The 18,164-nt window shown below is 36.8% G+C and overlaps 1 protein-coding gene across 1 annotated transcript; it reads left to right on the forward strand.

Annotated features, from left to right (window-relative positions):
- The first annotated feature begins 12,140 nt into the window (after positions 1-12,140).
- Positions 12,141-16,307, forward strand: LOC143585763 (homeobox protein knotted-1-like 7). Its single transcript, XM_077067469.1, has 5 exons — positions 12,141-12,464; positions 13,220-13,340; positions 15,256-15,452; positions 15,781-15,912; positions 15,993-16,307. The coding sequence occupies exons 1-5, from the start codon at positions 12,141-12,143 to the stop codon at positions 16,131-16,133; spliced, it is 915 nt and encodes a 304-aa protein (XP_076923584.1). The 3' UTR covers positions 16,134-16,307.
- The last annotated feature ends 1,857 nt before the right edge of the window (positions 16,308-18,164 follow it).

Below are 18,164 nucleotides of genomic sequence, written 5' to 3' on the forward strand. Positions count from 1 at the left end.
CCCATTTGTGCAACGAACCCTTCCAGCATCTTTTTGATTCCTCTCTCGTACTTGTAATCGGGCTGGTCGTCGATCTTTAACACCCTTCTGATGTCATCTTTAGTGATAATTAATTCTTATCTTGTAACAGTCGTGGTGAAGGACATAGAATCGTCAGCAATTTTGGCGAAGGCCCAAAAATCTAAGATCCACTTGTAGTAGATGGCTGGATCTGCAGTGATGGCATATGCAAGGGGCGATTGCTTGAGCCCCTTGACCATAGGAGTGAACACCTTGTCAGCCTTTGCCTTAGGCAACGCTAGTGAACAAAAGTTGTTATGACCCTGAAATTGAAAATCAAAAGATCATGAGAATCATCATTTAGTCAAACAAAAACAAACAAGATATGTATATTGACATTAAGAATTTACATAGTAGATAAGTTAGATTTAATACTTCCATTATGTACATTTTAGAAGTAATAAGTTAATAAGTTAATTTTAGACAATCTATAAATCAATTGGATCACAATGTAACAGTGTGTTTGAGTAAAAACAGATCAGTTGCATTGTTTTTGAGTTTCTGAAAAATTGGCTAAGTATGAGTTTTTCGCATGAGAAAGTGTTTCGCTTCGCACGGTTAAGCGAAGCGAAACAGAAAGTGTTTCGCTTCGCATGGTCAAGCGAAGCGAAACAGATGGTGTTTCGCTTCGCATGATCAAGCGAAGCGAAAGACTTCTTTCATGCGAAAACCTGTACTTGGCCCTTTTATCCACTTCTTTCTTTACTCAAGATCGCCTTTATGCGAATTAGGTTTCTAGAAGGATTGAACTTGAAGCTCCTATGATTACTAGGTCAATTTGTCCTTAGAACAGATGAACAGAAACTTAAATCTACAAACTTTGTACAAACAACCCTAATGCTAATAATTAATGATGATACTCAAGATTTACAAGTCCAAAAACAGATTATTTATAGCATATGAACCAATTTCATATGAAGATCAATTATGAACCGTCGTCTTGATCCACGAGAACCCAGAAGACCTGAAGATGAAAGATTTATGAAGTTTAGATATTATACCGAAGGTGGATACTCTGGATTCAACCACATAGTTGTGATTCTGAGGGCCGGATGCTTTGAAGATTTGAAGAAAATCTGGGTTTTGAGTTTGAAAATTTGAGAGAGGAGAGAGTGAAAATTTAAAAGATTTTGGTGAATAGTGAAAGATATTTTAGGTTTCCCTTATATATAGGGTCAGCCTATTTCGCGATAAGGTCAAAACATCGTGAATATTCATCGAAAATATATTCTCAGTCCTCGGTCTTTAAAAATATTTGCATTTTCAAACCCGAAAAACATTTACCCACCGAATCCAAGCACTTGATTGTTTATAATATTTTCTTTTGTTGGTCCGTAACTGTTAACATTTGCACGATCAATCTCTTTTGTCAAAACAAAACATAATAAGAGAAGACACAAAAAAAATAATAATAAAATTAAAATTAAAATTAAAATTAAAACAAAGTAAATAAAAATAAATTTAAAATAAAATTTAAAAAAATTTTAAAGTTAAAAGCAATAATATTTAAATTAATTTACATAGAATTTTCTTTGATTAATTTTCACGATATGGAATCATATTGATTTGCAAAGCTCTACATCGCGTTTCCATTTTGAAATTATTGTGACACAAGTTCATCATTGACTGTAGATATTGTCCTCCTTTTTAACTTGACAAATGTTTTGATGCCAAAAGTGATACATTTAGGGTTTTATTAGGCACAGTGTGTATGTGGTCCCCACTTAATCGGACATGTTGCTGATTCCATCATATCTCAGGTCTACTTTGTGTTAACATATCACCTCAACTTGACTTAGACCTTTCTTAGTTGATCACAGTACACTTATTGACAGACTGACTTACTGTACACTGTACACTGTACACATTGTGCTTTGCACACTTGACTCGATCTAGAAAGATTAAAATAAAGCAGAAGTTCAGGCCATAACAATCAGGTCGGATAATACCATATTATCACGCAGAGAAAATCCAAAGCTTGAACAAAAGAAAAAAATAAAACAAAACAGAAGACTCAGGGCCTTAACAATCAGATCTTGTATGACTACAAACGTAGAAAGTCCAAGGCTTGAGTCGAAAATAAATGAAAAAATAAAGCAGAAGTTAAATTTCCTGGGACTGACTCTTTTTCTAACTTCTTTTTCTTTTCTGACTTTTTTTTTTACTTGACTCTTTTCTTTGACTCAATGAAAATTGAAATTTGACACTGACTTTCATAAGACGACTGTGTAAGGTAAAGAGAGGCTTGGGTATGACATGTAGTTACATTTTTGCCTTCATGAATATGACTTAACGGAATCATGCAACCGCTTCATAATTGTATATCCACTAGTACCGGCATTTAAGTTTATATCACTCGACGCTTACTTGTATGTCAAGCCTACCTACACATCAATGAATGACCTTGTAGCCTTTTGTTCTATTCTTTTAACGCGCTAGAATCATTACAAACCAATGTACTATCACTTTCCATATAGTCGGATCAAATTCTCAAAATTTGAAAATTTTAATTATCCGACTCCCTCTAAGCAGGAGCACCCTCTAAACAGGACAATTCTTTTTGAATTTTCTTGAAATATAAAAATAAAATCTTTTTGTTAAGTCAAATGACTTGGTTTTGTTTTATTGAAAGTAAATTTAAAATCTTTTTTGTGAGTTAAAGTTAACTCATTTTCTCCCTCTAAAAGTGTGACATATTTGAAGAATATTTACAGTTTTAAACTAAAAGATAGACGATAAAAATTTATTGAAAGGAAATCATGCCCAAAGACTCAACGAGAAACAAAAATCGGGCACGACTGAAAGCTTTTGTAAAGAGATCTGCAAAGTTAAAATCAGTATGGACCCGTTTTATGTCGACAAGCTTGCGATCATAACAATCACGAATAAAATGTATCCGGATGTCAATGTGCTTAGTCTTTGAGTGCTGGACTGGGTTTTTGACAATAGCAACGGCCGCCTCATTATCACATTTGATCGTTGATCCATAAAAATTCAAACCGTAATCCAGCAGCTGATGCTGGATCCATATCACTTGTGAGCATCAGCTGGACGCGGCGATGTACTCGGCTTCGGCTGTGGATGTAGACACAGTGATCTGTTTCTTGCACTGCCATGAGATCAACCGATCTCCCAAGAATTGACATCCACCAGATGTGGATTTTCTTTCCAAGTTGCATCCCCCATAATCACTGTCGGTGTAAGCATGAAGTTCCAAGGGAGAGTCTTTTGGATACCAAAGACCCAAACGTGGTCTCCCTTTCAAGTATCTGAATATACGCTTGACAGCAGTCATGTGGGATTCTCTTGGGTCAGACTGATATCTGGCACACTAACAAACAGGGAACATGATGTCCGGTCTGCTTGCAGTGAGATACATCAAGGAACCAATCATTGACCTATAAAGGTGTTGATTGACTTGTTTTCCTGATGGATCAGGAGCGAGAACAGGACGTGTAGCGATTGGTGTCATGAAAGCAGTTGAGTCCTTAAAACCAATTTCTGAACAATGTCATGAACGTAATTTTCTTGGGGAATCAAAGTCCCGTCCTTCTTTTGCTCAACTTGTAAGCCCAGGAAGAAAGTCTTCTCCCCTAGGGAACTCATTTCAAATCGCTTCTGAATGATCTCAGAAAACTCCTTGCACAGAGTCTCATTCATGGACCCAAAGATAATATCATCAACATACACTTGAACAAGAATCAAATCACTCTTTACTTTCTTGACAAAGAGAGTTTGATCAACAATGCCTCTTTTGTATCCATTCTTCACTAAATGATCAGCCAATGTGGCATACCAAGCACGGGGAGCTTGGTGAAGACCATAAAGTCCTTTGTCAAGTCGGTAAACATGGTCAGGATAATTTGGGTCTTCAAAACCTGGTGGTTGGCTCACATAAATTTCTTCTTCTACTTTCCCATACAAGAAAGCAGTCTTCACATCCATCTGATATACTTTGAAATTCATGTACGAGGCATAGGCCAAAAAGATACGAATTGCTTCCAATCCGGCCACCGGTGCATAAACTTCATCGTAATCAAGTCCTTCTCGTTGCCAAAAACCTTGCACGACCAACCGGGCTTTATTTCTTATAATCACTCCCTTATCATCTTTCTTGTTACGGAACACCCATTTTGTTCTGATTGGCTTCTTATGATCTGGTTTCTTCACTAGCCTCCAAACGTTTAGCTTCTTGAACTGCAACAGTTCTTCTTGCATTGCTTCAACCCAAGATTTTTCCTTCAAAGCAACTCTGTAGTCCTTCGGCTCTACCTGCGAAATAAAACAAACAAAAAGACACCTGTTAATGTTACAAGAGGTGCTGCGTGTTTGGATGCCAGCGGATGGATCTCCAGTGATGTTCTCAGTTAAATGACGGCGATGTATCGGTAACTGTGGAATTTGTTCGACACTCTCGACTGGCGTTGCCTCAAGCTCAATGGTCAGGCTCTCTATGGGATGAAAGACCGTGGTCACATCGACAGCGGCATTTGCTTGGGGATCGCTTGCATCTTCTTCTTGATCAACCAAATGATCCTGAGCGATGGTGCCTTCCCATAGGTTGTCGTAGAAAGGTACGACGACAACAGGTACCGATGATGAGTCAGTGGTGCGAGAGTTTCCAACAGGAACAGTGTCATTCTGCACATTCTCTTGAATAGCTTCCTCAGCAGATCCATGAACTTCTTCTTCAGAGGAAGGTGTAGGAACGGATTCAACTATACTTGGATCATGAGCCGGGGAAGCTTCCATTTGGTTGGTTTGTTGATTCGCCGCTTGAATGGTCTGGTCGTTTCCCACATTGTCAGCTGTCATAAATGAGTCGGTGTCTGAATCATCTGTGTCTTCGACAGCGGGCATTACTGTAGATTCTGCAGATGTTTGCATATTCACTTCCGGGACAGGTTGATTAGCCCCGTGTGGACCATTGAGTGCGGGTGCGGGTGCAGCAATATGAATATCCGTCAAACCTTTCACAACGGCGTGCATCAAGATTGATTGATCAACAATTGTCGGAGATGGTGCAGAAACAACAGGAGACATCACTGGTGCAGACGGTGGTACATACATTCCTCGAAACTGCCTAAATAAGCCTTCATAATCAAACATCCAATTAGGACCATGGTGTGCATCGGTAGGGTTCAGTTCTTGCCAATCAATGTTGTAGGACTCCAAAATCACTTGGGATTTCTTGTTGAACACACGATAAGCACTTTTGTCAGCGGAATAGCCAACAAAATAGCACTCATCGGACTTTTCAGCAAACTTTGAAGTTGTAGCAACATTTGGCTAAAGAACTGTGCAAGGACATCCGAAGGTCTTGAAGAAATTAACCCTTGGCTTGTTTCCATAAAAGACTTCATAAGGTGTCTTATTCGGTCTTTTGTTCAGCAACACACGATTCTGAGTGTAGCAGGCAGTGTTAATGGCTTCCCCCCAGAAGAATAAAGGGAGTTTGGAGTATGACAGCATGGTTCTTGCAGCTTCAAGCAGTGTACGATTTCGTCGCTCAGCCACCCCATTTTGACGAAGAATCCCCTTGTTGTGACAGAATTCGTTGACGGCATTGTTGCAGAATTCTGTTCCATTGTCACTTCTGATGCACTTGACTCGTTTGTTCGTCTGATTCTCAACCAACACGATGAATCTGATAAGAAACTGAGTTGTCTCATCCTTGTGACCTAGCAGAAAGGTCCAACTGAAACGCGAGTAATCATCAGTAATAACCAGACAATAGGCTTTGCGACCTATTGCCATTGGTTGAACGGGACCAAAAAGATCCATATGCAACAGTTGAAGAGTGGAGTTTATGGAATTGACAGACTTAGGGCGGTGAGGGAGTTTGTGCTGTTTGCACTTAGAGCAAGATAAACATTTTTCAGCACAATGAAAAGTTTTTACGGGCAAGCCCCTCACATGGTCACCTTTAACCAACTTATTCAAGTTCTTAAAGTTGACATGCCCTAGACGTCGATGCCATAAGGATGAGTCGTTCTCCGAGGCCTTGGACATCAAACAAGAAGCAGTCCGCATGGAATAATTGCTTCTCATGTCCAGAATATAAGCGTCATTGTGCCTCGGAGTACGCAACATAATCCACTCTTCCGGGACCTTGAAGCCTGGTTTAAGAATAAGATATTCATTTTCAGTGAAAAGAGTTGAAAATTTCTTATCGCAGATTTAAGAGACACTGAGTAAGTTGTGGTTGAGTTGTTCCACAAGATTGACTTCGTCGAAGGTCAATGTGCCATCAGAGACCTTGCCTTGTTTCGTGATTTCTCCTCCTATGTCACCAACAAAGGAAACATGTCCACCATCGAATGGTTTAATGTCAAACAACATGGACTCATCTCCTGTCATATGTCGGGTACAGCCACTGTCCAAGTACCAAATACTGTAGACAGGCCTTCTGGGCTGACCCTACATATATGAGCAGCTAGTTAGTAGAAGGGCCCCGAGACAAACTTGTCTCGGGAAAAGCAAACAAAAAATCACCCAGTTTTATTTTATGATTCTTGAAAATGTAATCTTTTGGAGAATCTGAATCTGAAGTGCAATCACTCGAGGAACTTATGTTAAGATTTCCTCGGTTCTGAAAAGATTTTCTTGGTTGCCTTCGTTTTGGTTTGGGTTTAATTATCAAATCTTCTGTGTTTGCTTTTGAAAACGGTTTAGAGGGATTTTTAGGGTTTTCAGCTTCTGACCCTTTGGCTAACCGCTTCCTTTCTCTTTGTGTTAGCCAGAAGGGTTTCTTGGGTTTGTCGGTTCTTTTAATTCTTGAATCCGTCTTACTGGCTGAGGTACAAGTTTGATAAGACATTTTCTTAGGTTGAACGTTTAACTCAGTAAATGTCTGACCAAACTTGCTTTTGGCGTCTCTTTGTTGCTTATGCCAGTTCTTGCAGTGTCTCGCAAGATGAGACGGATTTCCACACACAAAACAACATTTTCTTTTGTTACAATCATAGACATGTTGATCACTGAAATATGTGGGGTGAGGTGATGTGGTAGAGTTAACGTATTGATAACCTCTATCTGTGAACACATTTGAATGATTCGATGCATAGTAATTTGACTGCTTAGGTTTATGACCAGAGTAGTAATAGGAACTATCTAATTGATCATAAAATTGAGAACTATTTCTATTAGTAGTATTTTGTGAAAATGAAGTTTTCCTTGAAGGCACATATTTACACGACTTGCTTGGTTTTTCATTCTTAAAGACAATTTCTTGTTTTCGTAAGTCCTCAAAATCACAATCAGTTGACGAGCAACTAGAACTTGTCTGTTCATCAACTTTAGCCACATTTGTTTCATCAAAAGTTGTTTCACACTCAGAATCAGATGAAGAACATTCACTTTCATTACATACTTCTTTACAATTTTCTTCACAAGTGGTTTCACAAAATACAGGTTTTGATTCCGACATTAAACATTCCAACATGGATTCACAAATTTTGTTACAGACAAGGTTGTTAATACTTTTGGTTAGACCCATACATGACTCAAAACGTGGTTCTAATCCTCTATTTTGCTTAAAACCCTGATTAACTTTCCCACAATCACCATTGTTTAAATCACCTGCTTCACAAGACACATTGACGTTAGATTTATCAAATGATTGAATTGGAGCGGCAGTTTGAGATGCTGCGGGAATAAATGTCACAGGTTTTGGTATCCTACCAACACCGTATGCCATTTCTTCATCAGGAGAAGAATTATAGCTAAAGTGGAGCAAACTGGTGTAGTTATCATTGAATGGTGGTGGTACGGCAGTGTAATCGTAGCCCAACCCCGCTTTAACTTTAGTACTTCTCTGGGCTCCAATAAGATCATCTAACTTCTCAGATGATGCCTCAAACCTTTCGACTTGTTTTTCCTTTTCTTTCTTATCAGTAACTTCGAGTTTTAATTTCTTAATCTCTTCTTTTAAATCATTGATTATGTCCTTATAGTAAATGACATTATGTTTTTCTCAAAAAATTTCAAGTCTAAGATTGGCTACATCATCGTGATGAGTTTTGATTTTTTCAATGTAGATCTTATCGGCTTTTACATATTCAGTGTTCAACTGACGAAATTTTGCATTTTCTTTCAAAACTTCGTCTTGTAAGTATCTATAGTATGTAACCTTGTTAACACATGCTTCCATGCAAAGATTTCGTTTTACCTCATCAAGGTGTGATGCACTAGAAACGGCAGCAGAAGTTGAAGAGGCTTCATTGTTTGCAGTAAAAGCCATGCTAGCCATATTCAGCGGATTCTGCAGCTCTTGAAACTGTTCGTCCCAATCCATACCAGTGTGAACTTCTATTTGAGAAACAAGGGCTCTTGAGTTTGAGCTTGTGCTGCCCTTGTGTGAACGATTTCCGATTCTTGGAGCTGAGTTGTTTGCCTTTTGATCCTCAGGCCTCTTTCCAACAGCTTTTGCATTTTCTTCATCAGTTACTTCTATCACGTGTATATCGTTTGCTGGTTTGGGAGGATTTGTGCATTCTCTGGCAAAGTGACCCATCTCTACACAATTGTAGAATCGAAGCTTGCTCTTGTCAAAACCAATTCGTTTTCGATCAGAATCATTAAAGCTGTCTTTTCCGTAGGTTTTGATGAAGTTGGTGGCCCTTTGCACAGCCATGGCCATCTGGTACTTGATGTCCATTTTTTCAAGATCCTTTTGGTTGATGTCTTTCAGATCACCAATCTCAAACTGAGCCGGTAACAAAACCCTTGCAATAGCTCTTCATGACAAGATAGAAAAGCTTTAACGAGTGTCACATTTGAATCATTCAGCATGGGAATGGCTTCACAATAGCTGGAGAGCTTGTTTACTTGAGGTTTTGTTGCAGAAATTCCACGTGCCTTCAGAGCTTGAGCAACTGCACTGTCAACTGCTTTTTGAAACGAACTTGCACTGGAAGGAGTTGATGGGTTGCTTGTGGAGATAAAAGCTGTTGATTGTGAAGGAACGGTTGGTGAGTACTTGGGATTGGTCACGAGATATACATTCTGTTGGGTTTTGCTGACAAAAGCTGTTGGCACACTTGAAGATGTAGTGCTTACTCCGGCTTGATTCAGAGAATTCATGCGATTGTTCATCCTCATCTGTTCATCCATTTCGAAAAATTTGATAGTGGATATTAGTTCACCGTTAGTCATCCCATTCAGATTTGTGGTTCTCTTGATAGTTATTGTGCTTACACTCCAACTGTAAGGCAAAGAGTTCATCAACTTGTGATTCACCTCAGTGTTGGGAATGTTAACACCTGCAGCTCTTACTTTGACCATGAGCTTCTCAAACCTCTTCACTAAGTCTAGCACAGCCTCACCCTGACGATGGTTGAACATGTTGAATTCTTCCTTCAACAGTGCTTTCTTGTTTTCTCTAATTTCAGTATTTTCTTCAACCATCTCAACAAGAGCTTCCCATAATCCCTTGGCACTTCTGTGTTCCCGTAGTGTCTCTGTGATTTCATTTAAAAGACAAACTATCAACAACAAAAACGCTTTCTTGTCTTGTGCTAACTTATCCATATCATCTTGATCATAATTCTCAGGTGCCTTTGGTTGTTCCCCAACATCAGTGCAAGTTATTGGAACATGAGAACCCTCTTCAAAACATCTCATCAAATCAGTTTCAATTAATGAGATGAAAATCATGAACCTCCATTTAAAATCAATGAAGTTATCATCTAAGGTCATAAACTTAGGAGGTTTTTGAGGTGTTCCCACTTGATTTTCTAACAGCAAATAACCCTTCAATAATTCTGAGTCAGTACTAGCCATGGTGTAAGTCTTCAACCGAGCTTAATCTTCAAAACAGATAACTTTTTTGCTTAAACAGCTTCAAGCGAAGCGAAAGGATTCCAAGCGAAGCAAAAGAATCCAAGCAAAGCGAAAGGATTTCAAGCGAAGCGAAAGAATTCCAAGCGAAGAGAAAGAATCCCAAGCGAAACGAAAGGATCCCAAGCGAAGCGAAAGCATCCCAAGCGAAGCGAAAGAATCCCAAGCGAAGCGAAAGGATTCAGAAAGCAAATCTTCCTTGAGATCTGTTTCACCCACTTTTTTCAGTACAAGTACGATGTTTGGTACAATGCTTGAGCGAAGCGAAATTTTTACTTTTCAAACTAATAAACTTGAAACCCGTAAACACCACTTTTAACACTTAAGACTTTCGCCAAGAACATTTCTAAGACATTTTATGAAGTTTTTGCCAATTCTTTTTGTATTTTTGATAATTTTCTTTGTCAAGAACACTTGAACACTTATTTTCTTCTTTTCAAGATCAAAACCCAAGGTTGTGATCCAAAAACCCTCAACTAGTGAGCCGAAGCTCTGATACCAATTGTAGGTCCCTATTCGGGTGGATTTAACAACGTATTTGGATCAACTAACTCAGTGCTAGCGGAAATCACACTAAACAACCAAGAGGTCTCGGATCTTGAGTTTATTTTCGGTCAAGGAAAGGAGAAGTTAGAGAGAGAGAAAGTGATAGAGTTCTTGCAAAATATTTTCTTTTTGTATATTAAACTTCAACCCCGTTTGCTTCTCATGGAATGCTTCCTATTTATAGGGAAGCATGCATGAGAAGTTAAGTACTTCTAATGCCCAATGGGCTTCTTTACAAAGGACCATGACCCAAACAATGTACCAAATGACCCATCGGCCCAAATACATAACTTAATCAATACAAAAGACTAACTATACAAAACGGGCCCCAACAAACTCTATTCCCGATCTTGATCTTGACGGGTTCATTAATAAGGGCAACCCCCCCCCCCCCAAGCCCAAAATGCTTTGGCGAGTGCCCTTTATTGTAAAGCCATCCAAAGTTTGGGAGAAAAATTTGGTCTATCCACTCGTCAAATAATGGTGTTAGAAAGTATTCATGCTCTTCATGCTTAAGACTTTTTGACTTTCATTCCTATCGAAAGTTAGACCAGCACATCTGCACATGCCAGCATTGGTGTCCCAGGCCATTCTTAAATATCGTTTAACAATCCCCTTGTTCCCAATTGATGAGCCCTGCCCGGTCTACTGTTAAGTTTGTTTACATAATTTTGGTGAGCATGCGGTTTAAATATAGACATGATTTGGTCTGAGATGTCCTTTGTGATGTGTTAAAACGGACGGGAATCTCGGTAAAAAGAGAGGCTCCTGTGAATTTCCTGTAGGATCCGCGTGAAGGAAGATCTACTCTCCAACCAACAGTCGTTCTTGTGTTATGGGCAGGGGATCATGCTTGTGTGGACTTTACTGGGGTGTCCCTTCTTGTTGGGCTTAGGGACATCGAGTTTGTTGCCAGGCAATCCGTGTAAAAGGCAGAATCAAGAAAAATTGATAAGCACGAGAAAGCTTGTGTCAAGAATCAACACGCCTTCATTCCTTTTGTTTTCGATACATCTGGGTCGCTTTCCCTTGATGCTGCTGCGTTTGTTAAAAAAGTTCAACGGGTCGTGTAACTTTGCTTCCAGTAACATCGGTTTTGTCATTAAAAAAGAGATGACAACGCAGCTTGTTACCAGTTTACCTGTCTCTCTAATGTAATTGAATCCTTTCACTATAAATGGAATAAAAGAAATTTCTCTAAAAAAATATATATTATTATTATTTATAATAATCTTCTGTTGGTTTAAGTTTGTTGTTGTGTATTCGTCATCACCATCCAACCCTGAAAATATGTTTGGAAAGAGAAATCAATCAAATTAATAAAATAAAAAAAAAAGGTCTTCCTTTTTATGCTTAAATCTGTGAATTCACAGAACTGGTCCAGAAAGTTTTCTTGTCTCTGTTCCCAATACCCTCTTCTCTCTCATCTCTCTCTCTCTTACTTACAAAAGATCTGCAATCATACCCTCCTTTTATCTTTCTCTCTATCTCTACAATTCTAGAGAGAGAAACCTGCCATAGATATAACCAGCCAGCCAGCTATATCTCCAAAGTACCACTAGTGGTCCTCTTTCCTTAACCCTTTTCTTCACATGATCATCAAAATCTGCAAACTCAAACTCATTTAAGTATTTAACTTTCTAGAGAGAGAAAGTTGAATATTACTATTATTATTATTTTGAGAAGAGTTTACAATGCAAGAACAAGGGTTAGGGATGGTGGGTGGTGGTGTTGGAGGTTTTAGTGATAATAATCATAATAATAATAATATTAATATGTCTGTCTCACTTTCCGGTGATCAACACCGCCACTTGAAGGCTGAGATCGCCAGCCACCCGCTTTACGAACAGCTTCTTTCAGCTCATGTGGCTTGCTTACGTGTGGCTACTCCGATTGACCAGCTGCCGTTGATCGATGCTCAGCTTTCGCACTCGCATAATCTTCTCCGGTCGTACATCGCTGACCACCACAACCAGCCTCTCTCGGCGTATGATCGTAAAGAACTCGACAACTTCTTGGTATGGAATAATATTTTATTTTATTTTATTTTGAACGCGGTATTTTATTAAATACGGTCTTAGAGGATTTTGTAACCACTCTAACTCAATGTTTTAAATACCGGTTTATACCGGTCAGTTGAAGCAGTAATACCGAGTTGCGCATATCTGGCCGGTATTTTGAGCACGGTATTTTTGGACGATTTGCTTGAGGTGGTTTTTTTTTAAATACCGGTTTAAAGACCATGAGATTTTTGATATTTTGTGCACTATATTTTTATAAAAATTGCTTTTAACCTAACGCTTAAAATTGAAATGAGTATACCTTTTGGATTATTTTTTAAAAAATGGGCGGGGTTGTATTATTTTTTAATTATGGATTAGCTTTTGGATTATGTTTTATTAAGAAATCATATGTTTTTGGGTTATTTTTTTAGTTGACGTTGCAATTATATCAAATTACAAGGTACGAGTAAAAAAACCCAAATTTACGGATTCCGAAGTTGCAATTTATGTATTAGGCTACATAACCCAATCCAGTACGAGTTAAAAACCGTTTTCTAAAACATGACTCTAACTTAATTTGCAGAGCCGCATTTTTTGAACGGATTCCGAAGCTTCCAAATAGCTCAAAGACTAAAATAAAAATCTTTCCTAGCCAAATTTAAAGACGGATTTTCTAGTTTTTGAAATAATTATATGTGACATGTGTAAAAAAGATTAAATGTTTTTGGTGGTTGATTAATTAATTAATTGATAAATTTGTTGGATTGTAGGAACAATATTTGATAGTTTTATGTTCGTTTAAAGAGCAACTGCAACAACATGTCAGAGTTCATGCTGTTGAAGCCGTCATGGCCTGCCGTGAAATCGAGCATAATCTGCAAGCTCTCACTGGTACCCTTATCTCTCTACATATACAAATATATGTCTATGTGTAAATATATTATATATTCTGATCATTTTTGTTTTGATGAGAAAATTATGAGTTTCAAGATTACAAATTTGTTAAAAGAAAATTATGAAATTAAATAAAGTTTTGGATATTAAGGTGGGTGTAATGTGGGGCTCTTGATGATATATTTTATTTTGGAATAATTAATTTTGTATCTTTTTTTAAGTCATAGTTAATGAGTAGAAGGAAGGTTGAGTTAGTTGGGTTGATGAAGGGAACAAAGAGTGACAACAAAACAAACAGTACCTAACAACCGATATTTTTAAAATTAATTTTTAAGCAAAGCATATCAACAAAGGATTATTATTTTGAATTTTTAATGTTTGTTGGGTATTGTTATGTAACGTACGGGTTAGTCTTAGGAATATTTATATGTCGTCAGAGCTGTAGAATATACTTATCTTATTGGACAAAAATATTTTTAAATTTAGGTGCATGTTTGTGTTTCAACTAGGTATGTGTAGCCAGAATTGTAGAATATATGTATCCGAAAACAACTTAAGATTGAACCTAAAATCAAAGCATAGATCGACAATCCAATCGCAGTACTACTAAACAAATGAATAACACATACTTTTCTTGTAAAAACAAATTATTTATTTTTTAATTTCCGGAACTCGAACCCAGGACCTTTGACTGTTTAAAAGACTTTGTCTATACCACTGAACCCTAACATTCTGGGACATGAATAAAGCATACTTTGTAGAGAACTTAATTTGTTTTACAAATATAAAGATGAAACATTAATGATGTTTAAGCTTGATGTGTCCCATATTAGAGCGCTTAGGATTTACTCCACACACATGGTACAAAAGCGGCTATTAGAAGCGTAGGGTGTTAATTACTCCACACACTATCTAGTACAACAGTGACTAAGCGGCTAACTTTTCCGTTAGAAGCGGTTCCTGATAAAAACTGATTCTAACTCTCGCGTTAAAACGAATAAAAAAATCGCTTCTAATCACTTAAACACGATGATTAGGAATGGTTTAGGTTAGAAGTTTCAAATCAAAGCATTACTCGTGTGATTTTAAAATAGAAAAAGCCAAATTTGTTATTTCCTTAGAAAATAAGGATTATACTAATGTACTCTTTCTGGTGAAACTACAAGTACTTTGGTAGTTTGGTGTGCATAGGATGAGCTATAGCCTATACTATATCTATTTTTTTTAACATATAGAAATTGTTAACAGATAAAAATCATTACCATAAAACTGTTTAGAAATTGTAATTTTGGATAAGTCCAATAAATTGTATTATGATCATATGATTTAAAGTACAAAAGTAGCTTCATACAGACATTCTTGTACTTGAGAGTGGAAAATTCATCCCAAATCTGAATGTTATTTCCCATTAAAAAATATATATATATTTTGGATATTAACGACAAATTTCCTTTTTATTACTAGCTGTACTTGGGCACTTTTTATTACTAGCTGTACTTGGGCATCAATGACTTTTACTGTTGATATTTTTGTCACATATGTTAACAATTCTTTTAGGCATAGATTATTCTCACACCACATGGGTTATTCAAACACAAGGTGCCTTTATACGAGCCGTATAGGGGCTATACGAGCTGTATATGGCATAATTATGTCATAATGTGTCGTATAGACCCTATACGACTCGTATAGGGGCTATACGGCTCATATGGACTGAAAAAGCTGCCATAACATACGTTTATCAATTATGCAGGGGTTATACAACTCGTATAGCCTCTATACGAGCCGTATACACTTGTTAACACACCATGGGAGTGGTGTATGAATATAACGACTCTTTTTTAAAGGAGCATCACTAGAAGAAGACCCTTTTTATATGCAAAAAAATATACTAAATTATTTTTGTTTTAAGGAGCATCACTTGGAGAAGGGTCTGGAGCAACAATGTCGGAAGACGAGGATGAGATGGCAATGGATTTCTCACTCGATCAATCCGGTGGTATGGATGGCGGTCACGACATGATGGGTTTCGGCCCACTTCTTCCGACAGAATCTGAACGTTCTCTTATGGAAAGAGTCCACCAAGAACTCAAAATTGAACTTAAACAGGTTTTTCGGTTATTCCTTTTCTTATATCAAATACTAAAGGTCGCAAAATGCATAGGTGAGGGTGATTAGGAAACATATTAAAATTCAGTTCAGAATGGATTAGTTTAGGAAACAATACTTTATAACAGGTTTTAATTTATTAAGAAATATTTAGTGTGTTAGACATGGTACAAAAGTAATCTTATTTCATAATAACCTAGTTATTGAACAGAATATTTTATTAGGATGTATTCATTAAAATACACTTTGTATTGTAGATTTTACTTTTCATTTATGTTGGATATAAAACATAACTTTAACCAACTCATTTAAAACACGTGTTGTATAGGGATTCCGGTCAAAAATTGAGGATGTAAGAGAGGAAATACTACGAAAGAGACGGGCAGGAAAATTACCCGGTGACACCACTTCTGTGCTCAAAGATTGGTGGCAACAACATTCTAATTGGCCTTACCCAACTGTAATAATTCTAGTTTACATGTAAAATATGGTTTAAGTAAGTATAAAAGTTCATAATAACTTTGCTTTAACATTTTGCAGGAAGATGATAAAGCAAAATTGGTGGAAGAGACAGGGTTGCAACTAAAGCAAATTAATAACTGGTTCATCAATCAAAGGAAGAGAAACTGGCATAGCAACTCGAATTCAATGACTGCTCTCAAGTCCAAACGCAAGCGATAGATCCCAAAGCAATATAATATATTCCATATGAAGATATAAGGCGCGAATATATATTACATAGTACGTTTAATATGGAATGTTAATTGCGTGACTAGAAACAATTGGGAGGCTAAACAAGTTGTAACTAATGCATATATATCATCAGTTTTCTAACACATTTTCGTTTGATATGTCATCGATCATATTCATAATAAAGTTTTATGTTTTTTTGAGCATTGGTGCTCAGACTTTAGACGTTAGTAGTTAACGTACATTGAATATATTGTATACAAATGCAAGCTATTACGATGTGTCAATGCGTGATATGTGAGTAAGAACTCTATAAATGAGGGGTGGGCAAACACCATTCTATACCGATATGAACAAGCACAAATAGTTAGGTCACGTGTATTAAATTTTGAAGAAAGCCGCCAGCCGGTCTCTCGTTCAAGTCTAAAAGCTAATCATTAAGGACTAAAGCCTGAATTGTCTTTCTCATGTTTATTGATGAGTAAATATATGTATTATGAGTCATATATTGGGCATAAACCTATGCATGTTGTGCCTATCTAGATGTTGCGTCATAAATTTTCGCATTTTTGAGTTTATATTTAATGATTCATTTTTGATCATTGGATTGCATATATAATGCTTAGTAGTGAAGTTGGGCTTAATTAAACTCAATTATAAGTATAAGGGTGTTTTGTTTTTAGTAGGATTGACTTTGCTATTTAAAAGGGGTAGGGGCGCAGCTTGTTACTCTTTTGCCTGTACCACTTTATTGTAATCGTTTTGAATTTAATAAGAAATAGTAAGTATTAATTTTATTAAAAAAAAAAGTCAAGTTTATGGATGATTTTAGGAAGGGAGCACGGGCTTTCTTGATTAAACATAAATTTGAGCAAGTACTTGTTTAATCTATTTTCATAAGCTGGTTAAAAGCCAAATTGTAAATGAGATTAAAAGAATATGGTGTTATAATGGAGGTGAATTTGTGTCAAATAATACGAAAGAGTTATAGAACACCGAATCCTTTTAGAAACGACTTGTCCATACACTACACAACAAAATGGAGTAGTGGAACGGAAGCATAAACAGCTTCTTGAGATTGTACGCGATTTACGGTTTGAAGTCAAATTACCCATTACGTGTGGGGTGAACGTATATTAACAGTTGCCTGCTTCATAAACATATCGACTACTATCTAAAGTCATAAAGAGTAAACCGAGGGTGTTCCTCAGCTATATTCCTGGAGCAAAGGAGTAGAGAATTTATGATTTCGTTCAAAGGAAATTAGTGGTTTGGGCCGGGATTCGAGATCTGCATGCTCCAACTTGTGGGGAGTAAATTTATTTTCTCGATATTATTTTGTTTCCTTTATTATTCTACTTTTCAACAATAATTTGTCCAGATCGATTTCAAAAAAGAACCGACAGACCGAAACCAACACCGGTCCAGTTGTTATCAAAATAATAATACGTTTCTTGTCAATGTTTTGTCAATTTTCAAAAATTAGTGAAGGTTTACTTTACAATGTATAAAAGAAAACCATATTACATTTAAAGTCACAACCAATCAATTAAAACTGAGTATTAAATGGATCCGAATAAATCATGTGGAATTGAATTATAGATTTGCTAGCCACTACGTACCCTTGTTAGGGTCTTTACCCATCGTCCTTTTTTAATCATTTTCTTGCATTATATATTTGTAAGTTGTAACATGTTTCTAGCTATCACCTTCTATTTTAAATATAAAACAGCAAGAATAGCCTATTTATATACTATTTCATATTTGTACATATTTTTATCGACTCTTTTCATCTCATATCAACTTTCTACTTTATTTTGAGATTTCACTGTTCCTAAACTAAAGTATATTGCTACGCTATTTAGATGACTAGACTAGACTGAAACGGTTGATCAAGCTCGCAGTAAATGGTTTTTAAACATCTATAGTGTCAAACATGTTTAGAATGAGAACATAAAATAAGTGAAATTATGTCACCAAATAACTGACTTGTTGATATATCAAGAATAAGAACCAAACTGT

This window comes from Bidens hawaiensis, unplaced genomic scaffold (assembly GCF_021521415.1).
Source record: "Bidens hawaiensis isolate Kalapana, Puna unplaced genomic scaffold, B.hawaiensis_p1.1 tig00034167_1, whole genome shotgun sequence".
NCBI classification, from domain to species: domain Eukaryota; kingdom Viridiplantae; phylum Streptophyta; class Magnoliopsida; order Asterales; family Asteraceae; genus Bidens; species Bidens hawaiensis.

Coding starts and splice junctions, on each gene's coding strand:
- LOC143585763 (XM_077067469.1), top strand. CDS start 12,141: ATGCAAGAACAAGGGTTAGGGATGGTGGGTGGTGGTGTTGGAGGTTTT. Junction 12,465..13,219: donor AAGAACTCGACAACTTCTTG/GTATGGAATAAT, acceptor GTTGGATTGTAG/GAACAATATTTGATAGTTTT. Junction 15,913..15,992: donor CTAATTGGCCTTACCCAACT/GTAATAATTCTA, acceptor AACATTTTGCAG/GAAGATGATAAAGCAAAATT.